Source organism: Geotrypetes seraphini, chromosome 3 (assembly GCF_902459505.1).
Source record: "Geotrypetes seraphini chromosome 3, aGeoSer1.1, whole genome shotgun sequence".
NCBI classification, from domain to species: Eukaryota; Metazoa; Chordata; class Amphibia; order Gymnophiona; family Dermophiidae; genus Geotrypetes; species Geotrypetes seraphini.
The window spans coordinates 402,887,694-402,907,556 of NC_047086.1; the positions used below are offsets into that span (position 1 = coordinate 402,887,694).

At 41.9% G+C, this 19,863-nt stretch overlaps 1 protein-coding gene across 1 annotated transcript in view; it reads right to left on the minus strand.

Moving 5' to 3' along the window:
- The window catches only part of LOC117357305, an 86,836-nt gene that overhangs the window by 16,861 nt on the left and 50,112 nt on the right, over window positions 1–19,863 (minus strand). Inside the window, exons 9-14 of the mRNA XM_033937676.1 lie at window positions 18,486–18,531; window positions 13,962–14,092; window positions 12,142–12,292; window positions 6,742–6,902; window positions 6,492–6,649; window positions 1,398–1,566 (exon numbers count right to left, since the gene is read on the minus strand). Of these exons, the coding sequence (XP_033793567.1) occupies window positions 1,398–1,566; window positions 6,492–6,649; window positions 6,742–6,902; window positions 12,142–12,292; window positions 13,962–14,092; window positions 18,486–18,531 (816 nt within the window). The remainder of the gene's footprint in view (window positions 1–1,397; window positions 1,567–6,491; window positions 6,650–6,741; window positions 6,903–12,141; window positions 12,293–13,961; window positions 14,093–18,485; window positions 18,532–19,863) is intronic.

Sequence of the window (19,863 nt, forward strand, 5' to 3'; positions counted from 1 at the left end):
TCATGAAGACTATTTGCATTCTGCTTTGACTCAAGGTTTATTCTTTCAAATTTTTGTTCCTTTAACTACATCTGGTTCCAACTTGGGTTGGGGATGCTCAGCTACAAAGGCTTAAGAACTTAGGAATAGCCTAACTGGGTCAGACCAACGGTCCATCTAGCCCAGTAGCCCGTTCTCATGGTGGCCAATCCAGATCCCTAGTACCTGGCCAGTAGCAACATTCCAACATTTCAAAGAGTAGCAAGATTCCGGAACCCCAATGAGAGCAACATTCCAGAGCTGAGATTGTGATGTCATAATGCCTCACTCAATAGTGCCTCAGAGCCAACCTCATCAGTGATGTTACAATGGCTTAATTGTCTTATTCTTGGCTCACATAAGAATAGCCATACTGGGTCAGATCAAAGGTCCATCAAGCCCAGTAGCCCATTCTCACAGTGGCCAATCCAGGTCTCTAGTACCTGGCCAAAATTCAAGGAGGAGCAACATTTCATGGTACATGTCCAGGATCATTGATCTCTCCAGGAAAAAAGGATGCACATCAGGCTGATAGAGTTACAGGCAGTCTTGAACATTCAAAAAGGCTTTCAGAAATCAGATGGCCATGTTCAAAGCGAACAAGAAGGGACTAACAGTTTCCATTTTTCGTATCTGGAAACTGTTAGGTTTGGAACTGGGATGTCTCGCACAGGCTGCCCTCATGATCTGCAATCTGGCTATTTGTACCCCCTCCCCAAATCTTAGTCCACTGAGGAGATTTGCCAGGCTGTGAGGGTAGAGTTCAGTTTACATATTTACATCTGAGTGCTGTATGGTCCTGACCTGATCTCCATCACCTCTGAGGAATAAAACCCAATTTCATAGCCTAGAACTCTATGAATGTCTGGAGCAGCGCAGATCATTCAGTGCCCTGGCCTGCGCTAAAAAATGCTTTTGTAGTTTTATAAAAATCGGGGGGTGGGGGGGGGTAAGTTAGGTCTGTTCTATATCTATTGGAGTTCTTTTTCTATTTATTTGATGTATTTTTATTGTAAACCGCTGTGAACAGTTGTATGCTACGGCAGTATATTAAATTTAATAAACAAACACCCCTGTTTTAGAGCTTTCCAGAAAACTTTGGAAGGACCTATTTTTGGTGCCAAGCAGAGTCATGCGCTCTCTCATATTGTTTTATTTACATGCAAGAGTTGTCATTGGCAACACATACACATTTTCATATCAAAGTAGCATCCAAAATGGTTAAAATATAGAGCAAAAATATATAAGTATAGCCATAATTACAGTAAAAATTTTAAAAAAATCATACTCTCTCTCTCTTGACATAATACTTCCTTACACTCTTGCTACTGCTAGGCCCCACCTCATCCTTAACCTTATTCCACAGTCTGGTCACTCACTCCAGAAACGAGGCGATGTCGTAGCGCAGATAGCGGATCCATGCTGCGCAGAGAACAGCGAGAACGCGCTCGGCCACAGGCTCAAAGGCCATCGCTGCAGGCTCTGTTGGACAAGTGCTGAGGAAGATGTGGAGGTTCTTTAGAAAAGCTGAAGCATCTGCGCCGAGCCCTGCAGAGGAAGGAACGTCAGCAACGTAAGCTTTTAACAGATTTTTATTTTTCTCTCGTCAGCTTCCGCCTCTTACTTTGGGTTTCTACTTCTGTTGGAACGAGCTCTCCCGAATTGAATAATGGAACGGGGATCGCAATCTGCCTTAATTTGTACTGATTGAAGTTGATTTGGATTTATTTATTTCATATAACAGTTTTAGTGGATATGTTTTAGATATGTTTTAATGTATATTTTCATTTCTTTGATGCTCTCAAGCTCTGCCAGTGACGGATCTGTGAATTGGGCTGGAGTTGTATTAAGTCCTGCACTAAAATAGGACTGTTTGTTATCAGGCCGCTTCAGAGACTTTTCTATCTCTTAAATTTGTTTTATTTTTAATTTTTAATTTTCTTTCATTATTTCTATTTCTTTGATTTTTGATCTTGGAAATGTATTATATGTTGTTATGGAACAAATCTAGGTGGAAATGTCCAATCAGAAAGGTGCACAAAAAAAGTATCTTTCAACTCATCTGATTGATCCAAAATCTTTATTCATCCAAAGTAACTCAATGACCCGACATGTACATGTTTCGGCCTCACGGCCTGCATCAGGAGTCTTGGAGGTCTTTGGGTCTATAAACAGTTATGTGAACCACTTGAAATGCCGTTTCTATCAAAACGCCGTCATACCGCAGCCTTGCAGCAAATGAAAAGCTAATGGAAATGTTGTTACTTTGGATGAATAAAGATTTTGGATCAATCAGATGAGTTGAAAGACACTTTTTTTGTGCACCTTTCTGATTGGACATTTCCACCTAGATTTGTTCCTTTGTATTTTGTGGATTTGTTTCCAATGTTGTTATCACATATTTTTAGTTTATCAGGTATTTTAGCTAGATTGTGAGCCTTTGGGACAGATACGATTATGTTTAATGTTTATAATCTTTTGTAAACCGCCTAGAATTTTTTGGTAACGTGGTCTATAAGTATAATGTTATGTTTTTTTCAAGTACCTTATTTTATTTTAGTTTGATACATTGCAAACCGCTTAGGTCAGTAAAATGCAGAAGCGGTATATCAAATCTTAAATTAATATAACATATTGGGCTGTGGTGCTATGAGCCTTCAATTGTCACCCCTCTGGAGGGGGTACCCAGATTTTACCCAGTCTCCTCACATCAAAGCAATTTTCTTAGTCTGATTTCCTAATCTACTGCTGTTCTTTTTTTGTTTTTAAATCTTTATTCATTTTCATATATTACATCAAGTAAATTACATGAATTCAACAATAATTTTAATATACATACTTGATAAGCTCATATATTAATATTTAAGTTACCTTTTTATTTAGAAAAAGTGATATAATATTCATATTTATATTTTAGTAATCTAAATTTATATATTACTTAGTTAATGTAATAATAATATCCCCTCCCTTCCCCCCTCCCTTTTTATCAATTGTAATTGAATAAATTTTTTTTTTTTTTTTTTTTTTAATATAATTTCTTTCCATAGTTCATATAAAAATTCAATTATATATATTTATAAATATATTCCCTCCCTCATTCCCTTCTGAACAATTATATATGGGAAAATTAATCATTTTTCACAATACTCAGTTAATGGTCTCCATATTTTTCTAAATTTACTTATATATCCTTTCTGAGTTGCTATAGTGAGTTCCATCTTGTATATATGACATACAGAATTCCACCAGAATACATAGTTCAATCTATCATGTTTTTTCCAATTAAAAGTAATTTGCTGTATTGCTATTCCAGTTAAAATAAACAATAGTTTGTTATTGTTTGATGATATTTGACTCTTTGCTCTCATAGTTGTTCCGAATAATATAGTATCATATGTCAAGGCTACTGGGTTTTCCAACATCCTATTAATTTGGGGCCAAATGGATTTCCAGAATGATAAGATAAATGGACAGAAGAATATAAGATGGTCTAATGTCCCAATTTCAACATTACAGTGCCAGCATCTATTAGATTTTGAGCTATCAATTCTATGTAAACGTGTAGGGGTCCATAAAGCTCTATGTAAAAGAAAAAACCAAGTTTGTCTCATAGATGCTGACATTGTACATTTTAACCTCCAAGACCAAAGTTGTGGCCATTGAGATGCACTAATTTGATGCTTTATCTCAATACTCCAAATGTCTCTAAGACCATTTTTTGGTTTTTTATTTATATATCCTGATATTAATTTATACCACTGTGCAGCTTCATGACCTGTTGAATTAATCTGGAAACATAGGAATTCCAAACTGTGATAATTAGTAAGATTTTTCCATTCAGGGAACCCTACCTGAATGGATTGCTTCAATTGCAACCATTTAAAATATTGAGTTTTATTAAGATCAAATTTATGTTGCAATTGTGAAAACTCCAGCAACTTACCATTTTTTATTACATCATCCAAAATACGAATACCTGCTTTTATCCAATCTTTCCAGATTATTTTGAAACCGCCGATTTTGATCTTGGGGTTTAGCCAAATTGTTTGAGTTGTTGATTTATCAATTGGTATAGGAGTTAGATTATTTACATATCTTAAAGTTTTCCATGTATCCATGAATATTTTGTGTTCTTTGTATAACCTTGGCAATATGATACTAATGCTGTTCTTTTTTTGTATCGCTGTTCAGATGCACAGAAAAGTGTTACTGCCACATGGAGCTCAGAGTCTGCATTGGGACTGTAGATTTAAATTATGTTCCATTCCAAATCTGGGCTCAAGCCGAGTTAGGTATTTTCTTACCCCAAAGAGCCTATAATTTAAGTTTGGAAATAAAGATTAATACACCAAGGCCCTGATCCTATAAATGGAGCCTGCCAGTAGACGCCTAGATGGCCAGTAGACACCTAGATGGCCAGTAGACGCCTAGATGGCCATGCCTACTGAGTTACGCGTCTCACTTATTTTTTTTTTTAGATTGGTTTATTCAATAATTTTCTATTGAATTTTAAGAACAAAATATAGATAACAAAAATCGGCCATTTTCAAATGTTGGTCTGAGCCTTAACATGCAGTAGAGAGGAAAAAGGATGAGTTCCTTTTCGCAGATACTTTGGACTAAATAATTCAAATTTTTTTTATTCAACTGAATTAGTTTGACTGAAAGTTGTTTTTGCCTTAGCTTCGCTGAAAAATTTTGTTTATTACTTTTAGGGGGAGTGAGCCTTGAAACAGCCCTAGTGGCGAAACATGATCGTGTCGGCTTGTCCATTCCCTCCTTGACGCGACCACAAAGCTAAGTTTGCTGTATTTTTAATATTGGAACAGTATGCTGAAGGATATTTACGTATTAGTATATACTGAAGACAACAGTTATGAATTTTGAGTTTACAAGCACGTCTATGCACTTTATCAAATATATAACACAACTTTAAAAATCTAACAAAAAATTCAAAAAAACGGGATTACAGATAAGACACTGTGCTATAGCCATCTTGCTATTTTAGTCCAACTGGCGTTATCTCTAATGTCCTACAAAAAATTGTGTATTATGATTGAAGAGTCTACATAAGCTAGCTTGAAATAGCTATTTAATAAACACATTAAAATCCCCACTATTCTGTATTCCTCTTGGATGACAAAAAAAGACTTCAAGTATGCTGGGACCCATTTTTCTAGACAAATGGTTCTCAATCCAGTCCTTGGGACATACCCAATCAGTCTGATTTTTAGAAAATCCTCAATGAATATGCAGGAACTAAATTTGCATGCACTGCTTTCATTGTATGCAAATTGAGCTCATGTATATTCATTGGGGATATCATGTTTATATTTATTCAAGGCTTATATACTGCCATTCACATAACCATCAGACAGAAAAGAAGTACGATGAAAAGACAGGACAGAAGAAAAAAATATATCCAGGTGCTGCAACGGCCAACCCCCACCTCCAGGCTAGACTCCCTCTGGGAAGGACAAAACAGGTGTACCTTCAGGAGTGCCCATACATCATGTAAGAAAATTCTGAGTGTATCTCAACTGATAAGGAATTCCAAAGCCTAGGGACGGTAGCAAAAAAGGACAAGTGTTAAGTGGAAGTCAATTTTGTAAAATACTCAGATGGTAGTAAGTTGGTGGGCAATTGAAGAGCATAGTGAATGGAGAAGTCTATAGCTAAACAGAGAGGGAAACCTGAATGAAGTGTTTTAAAGGCTAAGGTCAAAATCTTATGGCCAATAAGGAACTTGATTGGGAGCCTGTGGTGTTCTTTCAAAAATGGGGTTACATGGACAAAATGACGAGCATGGGTAAGTAGCCTAATAGCGGTATTTTGAACTGTCCAAAGCTTCTTAAGTGCTGATGCAGGAAGACCTGTGTAAACAGTGTTACATACAGAAGTGTTGCACAGCAGGAGGAGCCAATGTAAGGATGAAAAGACCAGATCTGACAAAGGGAATAAAAACTTGATCTAACAACGGAAGCAATTTGTGGGTGAACAGTAAGAGCAGTATCAATGTGAACACCCAGATACTTCATAGAGTCAATCAACTGGATTGGGCTAGAGCGAAGAGAAGGTGCAAATGAAGGAGAGTGTGGAGTGCTTGTCGCCCAAAGGCCAACAGTCTTTTGGGGATTTAGAACCAGCCTATTCTCGGAACTCCAAGCATCAATCTTGTCGAGTTACGACTGCAACAGAGATAGGTCAGGATCATATGGATTCTCTGTGGATACCGGCATAGATGTAACATCTGATCTAAGATTTCTAAATTAGTAAATCAAGTGGGCTAAGGAAACCATTAAACAGCAGAAGAGATAACACAAATCCCTGAGGGACACCAGACTGGCTAGGTGGGTTGAGAACTCCTTTAGACCCCAGCCTGGAGCACAAAGCCAACCCCTGGTGCCATTCTCCTCTGAAAGGACACAAGCCCAGTCTGTCCTGTCTCTCTTGGTGACTGACCAGGAACTCACCGACGCTATAGGCAGCATCACACAGAAGATACTTGTTGAAGATTCTCCAGGCCAAGCACTGTATATAATGTCTGTCTGCCCTTCTGGCCTCTGCTGCCCGCAAATCTTCCAGGTCCCTCCAGAGCAGAAATGCACGGGTCTTATCAGCACTCTCAAACCTAGAGAGAGAGAGAAACAGGGAGTGACTGTACACACATGGGTTACTGGCTCTCTCAAACTCACTAATTGCAAGAGGAGGTATGCCAGTCACCTGGTGAGGTAATACAGGAATGCACAGCCCATGTCGCTTGTCCCTTTCAGAGCTGTGAGCAGCTTATCCATCAGAAGAGCCTCGGGGATGTTCCCCTGTGCATCTGGAGTCTGGGCAGAACTGGGAACCCTGGGATTCTCATTCTTGTGAGGGGTCAAAAGCTAGAACACACAGGACATATGGAGCACATTACTTTTCATCACCTAAGCGGTACCAGAAAAGAACCTGTTCGACCCTCACACTAGCTAGCGTTATTGTAAAATAGTTGGGAATGGGGAAAATCGAGCATTGTACTTTGTGGGTGTCATCATGCCAAGTGAAGAACATTACAAATGTGGTTTCCAAGTAAATTCTTTGCATGCTTCCAAAAGCAGGGCAGGGTTCAGATGGTGGTAGCCTCGGTGGTGCAGGAAGAAGCTAAAGTTTTGTGCCAGCTGTAATTCCTTTTATTTAGGGTTATCAGATTTCCTCTTTCAAAAAACAGAGGCCTGCACACAAACCTCGTGTCTTCTTCCCTGAGCTCGGGGCTGCGTCTGAAGGGCCTTTGCACATATGCAGATGTCAGCATGATGATGTCATGCACATGCATGCATGCATATGACATCATAACATTGACGTTCGCACTTGCGCAGAGGCCCTCCAGACGCAGTCCCAAGCTCGGGGCCTTCCAAAACCCAGACAATCTGCCAGGTTTTGGAAATCCTGGACACCTGGACAGCCCTCTAAAAACTGTCAGGAAAACATGGACAGAAATCTGCTGGGAAAATTTCAGAAGGATGTTGTTGACCTGGGCTAAAGATTGTAATTCACTTTATATTTGTCTGTTTTGCTTAAGGCAGCCATTCCCAACCCAGTCCCATTGGGTTGTCAGGATATCCACACTGAATATGCATGAGCTAGATTTGCATGCACTGCCTCTCTTCAGTATTCATTGTAGACATCCTGAAAACCCGATGGGACTAGATGTGCCCCGAGGCCTGGGTTGGGAATGGCTGCCTTAGGGATTTCGTATTGATTTTTTTTTTTCTTTTTTAACGTTTAAACACCAGCTTATCTTATATAACAACTATACACATTCTTTAAATACAAATCAATGAGCTTCCACAATTGCAGAGATGATAAAATTACCCATTTCTTGGCTGGAGATTATTGGACGGTCCATGATTTCTGACACCCTCCCCATCCTGGTGCATTATGGGACTTGCAGCTCTGCTTTCTATGGGCAAGGAGCTTCAAACCCTACAATGTTTTAAGACAGGGGTAAGGAACTCTGGTCCTCGAGAGCTGTATTCCAGTCGGCTTTTCAGGATTTCTCCAATGAATATGCATTGAAAGCAGTGCATGCAAATAGTTCTCATGCATATTCATTGAGGAAATACTGAAAACACGATTGGAATACGGTTCTTGAGGACCGGAGTTCCCTACCCCTGTTTTAGGATGTAGTTTCAAAATCAAGACTGGCCTAAAAGGCTCCAGGCTGGAACCACGTGACCTGGTATCTCTGCAATTGATAACCGTAATCAAGTTTATCAAGTTTATTATTAGCATTTGATGAATCGCCTATTTGAATTACTAAGCGACGAACAAAATTTTTAAAATAACGTAAATTACATAAAAACAAACCAAATAAAAGATTCAATAATTTAATACAAACATGAGAAGGGAGGGAAGGAGGAAAAGTTACAATTTTTATCTTAGAAGAAATAGACAAGCAAGGAAAATACAAAAGGAAATGGAGGGGGTTGAGACTAAAGCACATTTTAAATTTAAAATAAATTTAAATGTTAAAAGCATCTTTAAAGAGATAAGATTTTAGCGATTTTTTAAAAAGTGTAAGATCCTTTTCGTTTTTAATATATTGTGGCAGAGAATTCCACCATTGAGGGCCCATTACAGAGAACATGTCTGATCTTCTCATGCCTACTATTTTTAAGGAAGGGACAAATAAAGATTTTGATATGATGACCGAAGTGGACGTATAGTGTTAAGAGGTATTAACATTTTAGATATGAATTGAGGTTCATTAAAAGTTAAAGTTTTAAATATAAGCAACATGACCTTAAAGGATATGTGATGGCTGATTGGGAGCCAATGGGCATCGATCATCAATGGCGAAACATGATCATATTTCTTGGCATTGTATATTAACTTGATCGCTGTGTTTTGTATGATCTGCAATCTTTTTTTTTCTTTTTGAGAGATATTGAGTAAAAGTGCGTTACAATAATCTATTTTTGCTATAATCAGAGAGTGGATCAGTATTTTGATTGATTTGGGGGTAAGAAATTTGGTGGTTGATCAGATTAAGCGTAACTTAAAAAAGCAAGTTTTAACTATGTAAGAGATATGTTCATGGTAAAGTAATTTATCGTCAATTACGACCCCCAAGAATTTTTAAAGTGGAAACTAAATTTAAGGGGGTATTATTAAGGACAAATGGGGTCTTCAAGCCATTGTCCTTTTTCCAAGTGAAGAGCATTGTTTTGGTTTTTTTTATGTTTAATGCCAATTTATTCGAATTAAGCCAGTTTTGAATTATTTCAAGCTTTTTATTGATCGACGGGATGTCATTGATATTTTCTGGATCTAGTGGATGAATAAGTTGAATGTCATCGGCGTAGGAAAAAGGTGTGAAACCAATTGACTGACAGATACTTAGTAATGGAGAGAGAAAGATGTTGAACAGGAGAGGGGACAGAATGGAAACTTGTGGAATTCCGAAAAAAGAAGAGTAGGCTTCAGAGTGTTCATTGTTAAATCTAACTAGTGAGGTACGATTGTCAAGGTACGAAGTAAACCAGTAATCTGCCTGTTAACCTGCTTCTATGATTAAATCTACACGGAGCCACCAAGTTAGCTATTTCCAGGAGAGAGATTGGGGGGGGGGGGCAGTTGTGGGTTTGAGTGCAACATTGCAAAGCAATGTGGGATTTGTAGTCCCTTGTTTTACCCAGTGAAATGAGTGCTGCCAGCCCCATACTGCATTAGGATAGGACTGCCAGAATCCAGGACTCACCTAAAATCTCCAACCTGGGACGTGACAGCATTGTCTGTGCTGCTCTAATTCTTGATTATTCCTGGTGGATAAACTGAAACCCGGAGCTGGCTGAGTGGCCTGAGAAGCTCTGTATCAGAATAAGTCCTGAAAGTAGGATTGCCAGTCCTGGCTTTACCCTGTGTCATGCATGGATTTGCATTTGTATTGTAACTCTGATTGTCCCGTTGAGTTTTCCAAGAAAATCAGAGTTGCCAGTTGCTCCTTATGACATAGAGTCAGGTGCTAACCCTACCTGATGGCTTGCAGGTGCATCTGGAGTGCATGGACATAAATAACCTCTTCCTTTACTAACGCATAGCTCGGGTTTTAGCGCCGGCAGTGGCAGTGACTGCTCCGATGCACATAGGTGAGTGTCTGGCTGTGTCTGATACAGCACACAGAAACTACTTGATAATCAAAAATTCTTTATTTGAGGATTATATCAATATAGCTTCTAGATTGCTAATTAATCAACACTATTGCAAAGCTGTTATTATTTTCAAAATATATAGCACTATAATGTATAAATATTATCAAATCTTTATGCATAAAACATTTCTTCTGCTGTCAAATTCTTGTCCCATCAGAAATATTGAATCATGTCAGAAACATTCCTAATCCCCCTAAAATGCACAAATACATCTTCCATTTAACAAATTACAATCATATTATATATTTATTTATTTAAGACACTTGTAGCCCGCATATACATACATAATCAAACAAAACATAGCAGATTATTCAAATCACAGCATACAATAAACAACTTACACATGTGCCTTAAAATAAAAAGCCAAGCAATTACAAGATGACAAAGTAACCAAATTTGAAAGATATGCGAGTATCACCATATTAAAAATCCATGATTCTATATACAAGTCCAGCTCACTCTTGCTCTTTTCTTCTGTAAATCGTAAGATAAATCAGAGTAAATCTTATCTTGATGAAAAATCCCATCAAGAGTACTTGTTGTTATCCGCATAGATGGTTGATATGCGGGCTACAAGTGTCTTAAATAAATAAATATATAATATGATTGTAATTTGTTAAATGCAAGATGTATTTGTGCATTTTAGGGGGGATTAGGAATGCTTTTGACATGATTCAATATTTTTGATGGGACAAGAATTTGACAGTAGTAGAAGAATTGTTTTATTAAAAAAGATTTGATAATATTTATACATTATAGTGTGTTATATTTTGAAAATAATAACAGCTTTGCAATCATGGTATTGATACAACACAAGGCCATAAATAAAAGTTTTAATAACTAGCTCAGGCATAACTAAAAAAAGAACTAAGACGCCTCCAAATTGTGCAAAACACCGCAATAAAAATTATATTTAACGCCAAAAATTATGACCACGTTTCCCCCCTCCTGCACAAAGAACATTGGCTGCCCGTTGAACATAGGATTAGTTATAAAATTCTATTACTTACACTCAAGACACGCCAAAGTAACCAACCAGAATTTATCATTGGCTTACTAATTCCCCACTGTCCATCTAAACACACTTCGTTCTATGACACAAAACCTTCATGCGATCCCATCTCTAGAGCATATTAACACGATAAGATCAAATAACTTTGCCGTGACTGCGCCATCGCTTTGGAATTCTATTCCTAATTACATTCGTGAAGAAGTATCTCTGCTTCATTTTAAAACACAGCTAAAACCATTTCTGTTTCAAGACGCATTCGATGCCTAATTGCCCTTGTAAGGGCTAAACGCATGCTGACTGCAGATGGCAACATCCTTCCCCTCCCTGTCATTTTTTTCCTTAATTGTTCTCTTTTTTAAAATATTGTAGTTCCTCCCCTTTTTCCATTTGTTTCTGTCCGTCATTGTCTAAGTTTATGATGCAGATTCTGTTTGTCAAATGTTCACTCCTATTGTGTATAATGAAAGCTATATTTTTATTGTATGTCACTCAGAAGTGTTATTGAGCGGTATAAGAAATGTTAAATAAATTTGATACTTGACAAGGCTTCAACAATAGTCCAACCAAGGATTAACTCCACTGACTTCAAGAAAAGCAGAAGCTAAGAGTTTATAGATGAAATGAAGTGAAAGCAGGACTGGCTCGGCCTAACTATTACCTTAGAGAAAGCTATATTTCTATCAGCTCTGTAAATTTCAGAAGCAGTTTGCAGTCCATATTGGCACAAAGTTTGTGGGTGCTGTTTATGGTTAGGCTTTGCACCAATTTTCAGAGAGAGAGAGACTCCCTGATATTCAGACTGCAGGCTGGCCCTGCCCTGAAAGTTCAGGTGCTGTGAGAAAGTGCTTGCACAGATGTGAAAGTTGTTCTGCTCTCATTGCCAGACTCTGCTAAGCCTTTCATTTGTTAAGAGACACAAACCCTCACGCTACACCAGTCTCCGGTTCTCTTTATACAGCTGACGGAGTGACTGCCAGAGACAGGAAGTGATGGAGCAACACTGATACAAGGCATAAAGTCACTGGTATTCAGAGGTCGTGTTTTCATGGCGGAGCTCGGATTCAGGCTTGTTCTAAAAAAAAAAAAATAATAATAATAATAATAATATATGAAAGAAAGAAACAGACCCAGTTTCAAATTAGATATCAAGTACTTACTACTGGACACATTTCTCATAACATTGACAACTCAGTGTTTAAGTGATGGATTGTCACAAGGATACAGAGCTGTTCACCTCTACTGACTCCAAGATACAAAGCTTGTTCGCCTCTAAAAGTGAAGAGCTCAGGAGATGGACATAAGGATACAGAGCCTGTTTCCTATAGGATAGTTACTACAGAGCTGTTCAAATTCGGCTTCTCCTGATGTTCCCTGTGACTGAGATAAAAACATAGAAAGATGACGGCAGATAAGGGCCATAGCCCATCAAGTCTGCCCACACTATTTACCCACCCTCTTAAGTCTACTGACCCCCTAAAGAATAATTGTAATTATACTGTCACTCTACTGACCCGCTCATTCAGTCCTAGTGACCCTATCCCTTGGCATGACCTCGTAGGGATCCCACATAGGTATCCCATTTGTTCTTGAAGTCTGAGATGCTGCGTGCCTCGACCACTTGCACTGGAAGCTCGTTCCAATGCTCAATCACTCTCTCCGTGAAGAAGTATTTCCTGGTGTCTCCACGGAACTTCCCTCCCCTGAGCTTGAGCGGATGTCCTCTTGTGGTCGAGGGTCGAGATACTGTAAGTCACTTCACACTCAGTGAGGACGTGACACTGTTGCTCAAATAGCACCGAATAGCAAACCTTTCTAAGCCTGAGCAGTGTGCAGGAAGCATTTGTCGGTAGGTGCAAACATAAGAATAGCCTCACTGGGTCAGACCAATGGTCCATCAAGCCCAGGAGCCCGTTCTCACGGTGGCCAATTCAGAGAATATAAGCTTTTTTATATATAAACAAAAGTATGTAGCAAGCAGATGAACAGGAAACTGAATGAGGGTGGAAAAGAAAAAAATATATAATCCTTGCTGGACCATTAATGGAACTCGTGTAATGAAAGTTAAATTAAAAGCCTTTCAACCAAAAGACTCCACCCCCCTTTCTTTATTTCTTGTTCTTAGCATGTGGGCTGAGTCCATTTTTCTTGTCTTTGTTCTCTGATGTTTGAACTGTGATAATGCCAATGTTATAATCTTGAGATTACAAGTTCTTGAATATTTTTTAACTTAATTCTCATATGTGTATTGCACTGATAGCATGGCAGCCCCCAGTAAATGCCATCAAAGTGTCAGGGGATGCACTTTGTGGACTGACTGTCTAACCTCCATCTTTATTCTTTCCATTTTCTATCCCATTCTCCCAGGGGAGCTCAGAATGGTTTACATGAATTTATTCAGGTACTGAAGCATTTTTCTCTGTCATGGCAGGCTCACAACCTATCTAATGTACCTTGGGCAATGGGGGGATTAAGTGACTTATCCAGGGTCAAAAGGAGCAGTGTGGGTTTGAATCCACAACCTCAGGGTGCTGAGGCTGTAGCTTTAACCACTGCACTACACTCTCCCTCTTCAAAACTATCATGCTCTATGACTGAGTTTGACAACTTCACAGAGACACCGACAAACAGAACAACGATTCCTGTGCTCAATCGCCATAGTTGCAAATAGAGAGGCCACAGCCAACTTAAATATGCAGGTACACATATGGTATCCTTATCTTTAAAAGCACATATCCATGTACCTAATCCGCTGCTGATGGATGAGAAATCTGGGAACCCAATATGAGCGTAAGCGGCGGAGTGCACCATACTGAGATCTACTGAGGGTCGACAGAGCCAGCTCTGGGTCGTCCTGAGCCACACGCATCTGTGCCTAACGTATGGGAGATAGAGGAAAGCAGTGATTAGTCAATACATAGCAGAAAGTGACAGAGGCCTGGAGCTATGAGAACACTAATCGATTAGCATAGATGCACTCACTCTCCACCTCAGAGGCACCCCCTCCGTGAAAAAAATAGAACTATTTTTTAGTATGTGGTGTGCCTGCACAGAGTTTGACGTGTCCCTCCTCCACTGCTGGAGCTTAGTCAAAAAAGACCCTGAGTTTTGTCTGAAAATTCATCTTAATGTAGGACTTTAAAAGTTATGCTTATAAGTTCGGGTCTCGATTTATGAGCCTAATGTAAGAACCTGGAGCTAAAAATCAATGCCAAGCTTCTGCCTTCTTTTCTTGGACCTAAATTCGCCCCTGTTGCCACCCAGTTTTTATGATTCACCCTTTTGTCCTGTTTGTCCCTCTCTTGCCCCCAGGGCCAGCAGCACTCCTCCCTTTCCCACTCCAATATCACCTTTCTCTCTCATCTCCCCTCCCAGTCCAGCAGCACCTCTCACTCTCCTCTCCAGTTCCATCACTACCTCTCCTTCTCCCCTCCCCTCCCAGGACTAGCAGCACCTCCCTCTCTCATCCTGCCCCAGGGCCAGCAGCATCCCCTATCTCACCCCTCCTCCAGTTCTTCAGCACCCCTTTCTAATCCCCTAAATTACTTTGATCATTGCCTGTAGTGGCAGCCCAGCAATTCATACAAGCCGCCTCGGGCCCTTTGCTAGGCCACGCCCTGCCTCTGAGGAAACAGAAAATTACTTTGAGGCCCTTTGAGGAGGTGTGGCGTGGCCTAGCTAGGTTTACCATATGGCTCCAGTAAAAGGAGGGTGGATAGAGACATCTGGGTTTTACTGCCACTAAAAGCAATGGAAGTAAAACCCGGATGTCTAAATCCGTCCTCCTTTTTCTGAAGCCTGTATGAATCGCTAGGCTGCCACTATCAGCAGCAATCGAGATAAATTCGGACTGGGAGGAGGAACAGAATGGGAGAGATGCTGCTGACTCGGGGGAGAAGGAAGGAGGGTGGGAGAGATGCAACACTTGAAACATGTGCTGCTCGGTTCTGTGTACCCCTTGGGGTATGTTGTATACCTTGTATTGGGAACCTCTAGTCCAGTGGTTCCCAACCCTGTCCTGGAGGACCACCAGGCCAATTGGGTTTTCAGGCTAGCCCTAATGAATATGCATGGAGCTGATTTGCATGCCTGTCATGCCTATTATATGCAAATCTCTCTCATTCATATTCATTAGGGCTAGCCTGAAAACCCGATTGGCCTGGTGGTCCTCCATTTGCGATGTAGAATTGTGGAACTCTGCCTTTAGAACAGTGTCTCTCAAACATTTCGGCCGGCACCACACTAAATCCTACCCCCTGGCCAGAAGGCACCCGGGAGTGCATGGACATCGATGCGATGAGGTCACGTGCATGCGTGACGTCATCACGTTGATGTTCGCGCATGCACGGATGCCCATCCGGCCGCGACCCTGAACCTGTCACTTTGGTAGGGGATCCTGGAGGAAGGGAGGTGCAGGAAAAGGAGGAGAGACATCGGTAATCGCTGCTTAGCTAGCCTGGAACCTTCTCTCCGATGACAGGTCACCAAGAGGTTAGAAAAGCGAAAGGGGAATACGAAGAGGGGCTGGCCAGGGAGGCGAAAAACTTCAAGGCATTCTTCAGTTACATAAAGGGGAAGCGACCAGCGAGAGAGGAGGTGGGGCCGTTGGATGATGGGGATAGGAAGGGAGTGATTAAGGAGGATAAAGAGGTAGCTGAGAGGTTGAACACGTTCTTCTCGTCGGTTTTCACGAGCGAAGACACATCTAATATACCGGACTCAGAGGAGCTCATGAGTGGGGAACAGGCCGAAAAATTGGAGCACATAGAGGTAAGTAAGGAGGATGTCCTCAAACAGATAGACAGGTTAAAATGCGGTAAATCACCGGGCCCGGACGGGATCCACCCAAGGGTTCTGAAGGAACTAAGACAAGAAATAGCGGGCACAATCCAGCATGTTTGCAACCTATCCTTGAAAACTGGTGAGGTACCAGAGGACTGGAAATTGGCGAATGTCACACCTATCTTCAAGAAGGGATCGAGGGGTGACCCCGGGAACTACAGGCCGGTGAGCCTGACTTCAATTATAGGGAAGATGGTGGAAGCTATGATCAAGGACGGCATTTGCGAGCACATCGAGAGGAATGGCCTACTGAGAACAAGCCAGCACGGATTCTGTAAGGGAAGGTCGTGCCTAACGAACCTTCTGTACTTCTTTGAGGGAATAAGCAGTCGGGTGGACAATGGGGAACCCATAGACATCATTTACCTCGATGTTCAAAAGGCTTTCGACAAGGTGCCACATGAAAGGCTGCTTAGGAAGCTGTGGAACCACGGGGTGGGAGGGGATGTGCACAGATGGATCAAGCACTGGTTGTCGGGTAGACTGCAGAGGGTCGGAGTGAAGGGCCAATATTCTGACTGGCGGGGAGTCACGAGCGGTGTGCCACAGGGATCGGTGCTGGGGCCGTTACTCTTCAACATATTTATCAATGACCTGGAAAAGGAGGCAAAGTGCGAGGTTATAAAATTTGCAGACGATACCAAACTGTGCGGTAGAGTTAGGTCCAGGGAGGAGTGTGAGGACCTGCAAAGGGACCTGGACAAGCTGGAAGACTGGGCAAACAAATGGCAAATGCGCTTTAACGTGGAAAAATGCAAGGTCATGCATATAGGGAAAAAGAACCCGTTGTTCAACTACAAATTGGGGGGGGGCATTGTTGGGAGACAGCAGACTTGAGAGAGATTTGGGTGTGCTGGTGGATGCATCACTGAAGCCATCTGCACAGTGCACAGCAGCCTCGAAAAAAGCCAACAGGATGCTGGGCATCATAAAGAGGGGCATAACAACCAGGACGCGGGAAGTCATCATGCCATTGTATCGAGCGATGGTGCGTCCACATCTGGAATACTGCGTTCAGTATTGGTCGCCACACCTCAAGAAGGACATGGCGGTACTTGAGAGAGTCCAAAGGAGAGCAACGAAACTGGTAAAAGGGCTGGAACACTGCCCATACGCCGAGAGGTTGGATAGGCTGGGGCTCTTCTCTCTGGAAAAAAGGAGGCTCAGGGGAGATATGATAGAGACCTTCAAGATCATGAGGGGCATAGAGAGGGTGGATAGGGACAGATTCTTCAGGCTGAAGGGGACAACAAGTACGAGGGGGCATTCGGAGAAACTGAAGGGAGATAGGTTCAAAACAAATGCAAGGAAGTTTTTTTTCACCCAAAGGGTCGTGGACACTTGGAATGCGCTACCGGAGGAAGTGATCAGGCAGAGTACGGTACAGGGATTCAAACAGGGATTGGACGGATTCCTGAGGGATAAAGGGATCGTGGGATACTGAGGGAGGAGCTGGGATGTAACACAAGTATAGAAACCCAACAGGTCGTGCATGTGCAAGACCGGAGGGTTAGGACTACGATGGGAAGATAGGACTTCAATGAGAAACCAAGGTGGCAAGGGAGCCCCTTCTGGTGATTCAGACAGGTCGTGACCTGTTTGGGCCGCCGCGGGAGCGGACTGCCGGGCAGGATGGACCTATGGTCTGACCCGGCGGAGGCACTGCTTATGTTCTTATGTTCTTATGACAGAATTAACATCGGGAGGGGGAAGGCTTGTGGGCAGGCAGCATGCAATTGCTGCACACGCCTGGCCCTTCCTTGCCAAGAGTTGCTGCGGCAGCGAGGGATGATTGGATGGAGCATGTCGGGCGGGGGCGGTCTTGGGGGGGTGGATGTAGCGTATCGGGTAGCAGGGAGGAATCAGTGGAAGCTTCAGCGGGGGGGGGGGGGGAGGCAGGCAGGGAGAGATCCTGGGTGGCGGCTATCCCACGTACCCCCTGGGGTACATATACCATAGGTTGAGAAACACTGGCCTACATGACGTGTCTCTCACTGCAAGAGGCACGTCTTTTAAGCAGTCAACCAAAGCCGGCATCTCTCCTTACCAGCGTTTCGTCAGGGCACGCCTGGAATCTGTGTTTTAGAAGTTAGATCGCTGCCTGGGGTCTTGAAATTTAGAAAATATTTGAAAGCAATTTTGTTTCAATGTGTTTATCAGTAGTATTTATAATTGAATACCTCGGTGATGTAAACAGTTTTATTTCACGTTAATCATGGTCTGTTGTTATGTATTCTATGTATGTTTTATTGTACCCCACTCGAAACTGTTGGATGTAGCGGGTTATAAATTTTAAAAACAAATACCTAAATAAATTAACAACACAGTGACCCCCAAATCACCCCATCCTATTGTTCATACAGTCTGAATCGGTGGTTGATGGCTCATACCCTCCTACAACGAGTCGTCCGAGTGACTGTACTCACCTGAGACTCAGGGCTGAGCTGGTACTTGTACTTGTCCCGAATGCACCTTCAAATAACCCCAAAAGATAAGAAGAGAGGTGATTTAACAACAGCAGCATCCCTAGGAACAAAGAGCGTGAAGTGCTTGTCCCATCGCTGCTCGGAACGCCTACAGCACGGAGGTAAGTCCAGCCCCCTAGAGGGTGATTTTCCTTAGATCGCCTAAAGTCTGGAGTCCGGACGATGCGTGCTAAGTGCAAGTTCTATCTCCGCAATCGCTAGGGTTACCATACGTCTCCAGAAAAAGTAAGATGGATTGAGACATCCGGGTTTTACTTCCAGTGCTTTCCATGAAAGTAAAATCCAGATGTCTCTATCGTTGTTTTTGGTGGAAGGAAAACCCGGATATCTCAATCCATCCTCTTTTTTCTGGAGCGATTGTTGTTATAGAACAGTGGTTCCCAACCCTGTCCTGGAGGACCACCAGCCAGTCGGGTTTTTGGGATAACCCTAATGAATATGCATGAGAGAGATTTGCATATAATGGAGGTGACAGGCATGCAAATCTGCCTCATGTATATTCATTAGGGCTCTCCAGAAAACCTAACTGGCTGGTGGTCCTGCAGAACCACTGCTATAGAATACTAAAGTAAGTCTACAGTTACTTGCCTTGCTTGGCACGGGGGCACCTACGCTAGCTCAAAGACTGGCGTAAACGCTCACGCCTAACTGCTCGTACTCTATCACCTGTGCACATGACCCTGACCCGCTCAGGCCCCTCCCAGGTCTCCCCACCCTGCACTTACGTGCTTTGGATTTTTCATGCACAGCTTATAGAATTTTGACTTAGTTCTGCACGCAACTGCTAATTAGCGCCAATTAACACTAATTGCAGCCAATATGCTCAGTCAAGCTGCACATGTAACACAGTATTCTTTAACTTGCCAAATTTCTTTTTACTGAGTGCCCTTGTATTAATAAGTTCACAGTTTAACTGCCATAACTTCTTGGACTTATTTAGAGGGATAGAAACCGATACTCATGACCTAGACCAGGGGTGTCTAACCTGCGGCCCCGTGAAGTATTTTGTTGTGCCCCGGTCGAGTGTTTTCCTCTGCTGCCCCCGGGTGTTTACCGTCTTGCCGGCTCCCTCCTGTGTCTTGCTGCAGCGTTTGTGCGGCCCCCAGAAACATTTTTTTCGGCCAATGCGGCCCAGGGAAGCCAAAAGGTTGGACACCCCTGACCTAGACCCATCATTCACTTTCCTACAAACATCTGATCTAGCCAAAACAATAACAAGTATAGACTGGTAATCTGTTAAAGGAGAAAAACACACACTAAAATCTAAATTAAATTAACAGAAGCACCAAATATACTAATTAAATTCCTGCTTAAGTCA